Raw genomic sequence first — 1,808 nt, forward strand, 5'->3', positions numbered from 1 at the left:
CCTTGCAGTCTAAGGGACTCTCAAGAATCTTCTCCGACACCACAGTTCAAAAGCATCAATTCTTCAGCGCTCAGCCTTCTTCACAGTCCAACTCTCACATCCATACATGTATTAGGTGTAAAAGTTATTAAAATATGATTTGAAATAATATCTGTAACTCTAGGGCTGATTATGATATTAAAGAAGATCTTCATTAATTGAGTGTACTGGTTAATGTTAATCAATAGAATCATTTTGTTTCATCTTACTATTGCCTTACAACCATTGGATACTGAAAGAAAAGTGGGAGGTAGATACTTGCATTAAGTAAATTAGCTTTAGTGTGCCATGTCAGAATAAATTGAAATATCAAATGAATGCTTGCAGTGAACTTTCTCCCCCAAAAAATCTATAATGCATAAATTCTTTGTTTTCTGTGTTTTAAGTCCAATTTAAAAGCTTCTGAGATATTAATATATGAAATATATTCAATTTTATTAGTAATAAGAGAAATGCCAATTTAAACAAAAACTACATTTTACCCTTAAAAGTAGCAACAATGAAAACTTATTAATATCCAGGGTTGTTGAGGATATGGGGACCTGGCACCCTCATACATTGTTGGTTGGAATATATGCTGTTGGAACGTTTTTGGAAGACAGTTGGGCCATACTATCCAAGGGTAAATGTATGCTTGTAACCCAACAGTCTGCTTCTGGGAATCTTTCTTACAGAAATACATGGGTGTGTATAAGTCATTATATAATGATATTTTATTTCAACATTGTTTACAATAGCAAAAGTTTTAATTAATACCCATCAGTATAGGAATGGATAAGATAAATATGATACATCCTTAGTATCACAGAACTGTTAAAAAGAATGAGGTAGGTTTCTGTTATTGACATGAACAATCCCCAGTTGTGTTAAGTGAAAAAAGCAACTCATATAGTATGGCCCCACTTTTGTTGGGGGAAAAAAAAAAGGTGTATGTTTAAGCATATAAATGTATCAGAAAAAGTTTAGAATGATACACAACAAATGGTTCATGGTGATTGGCTCTGGGAAGGGAAATGAAGCAGGCATGAGGGATGATATTAATAAAAGACCCCTTTTATCACATGTTACTTTTTATGTCTTTACTATTGTTTGAATTTTTAAAATATGAAACATGCGTATCTATGTGTGTATATATATAAATCTGGTCCAGGATGCTGTCCTCTTCCATAATACCATTTACTACAACCTCTTATATGGAAACATCAGTGCTTCACCTGAGGAAGTATATGCAGTGGCAAAATTAGCTGGACTCCATGATGCAATTCTTCGAATGCCACATGGATATGACACCCAAGTAGGGGAACGAGGACTCAAGCTTTCAGGTAATCAAAGATTTTAGACCTGGCCCCCACTTACATTCACCCTTCAAACATTAATTTGTCAGAACCATTTACTAGAAAATGTAATGACAGAGTACAAACCTAATGCTTATCTAGTCTCTTTTGGCAAAGTTCCCAGTTTCCTGTCTATCACTGTAAACAATTCAACATGCTAGAAGTAACTGTTCCGAAATCATGCAGGTCTCTCTCTCTCTCTCTTTTTTTTTTTTTCCACTCACAGCTGCAAACACTGTAAGTGCTTAATAGGAAGTTACTGATACATGGTGAGATCAGTGTTAACTTCTTACCTTAAAGGAAAGCCAAGATCATCATTCATATGGGAAGAAGTAAGAATAGAGACAAGTAATTTGATAGTAAATAGTGTATCTTCTCATAGCTCAGCTGGTAAAGAATCTTCCTACAATGCAAGAGACCCCAGTTCAATTCCTG

The 1,808-nt window shown here is 34.6% G+C and overlaps 1 protein-coding gene across 1 annotated transcript in view; it reads left to right on the forward strand.

Moving 5' to 3' along the window:
- The window catches only part of ABCB7 (ATP-binding cassette, sub-family B (MDR/TAP), member 7), a 10,260-nt gene extending 8,459 nt beyond the window's left edge, over positions 1 to 1,801 (forward strand). The window contains exon 9 of the mRNA XM_010838823.1: positions 1,190 to 1,801. Coding sequence (XP_010837125.1) covers positions 1,190 to 1,378 — 189 coding nt within the window. The 3' untranslated portion in view covers positions 1,379 to 1,801. The remainder of the gene's footprint in view (positions 1 to 1,189) is intronic.
- Positions 1,802 to 1,808: the final 7 nt, after the last annotated feature.

Source organism: Bison bison, unplaced genomic scaffold, assembly GCF_000754665.1.
Source record: "Bison bison bison isolate TAMUID 2011002044 unplaced genomic scaffold, Bison_UMD1.0 scf7180017846183, whole genome shotgun sequence".
Lineage (NCBI taxonomy): Eukaryota > Metazoa > Chordata > Mammalia > Artiodactyla > Bovidae > Bison > Bison bison.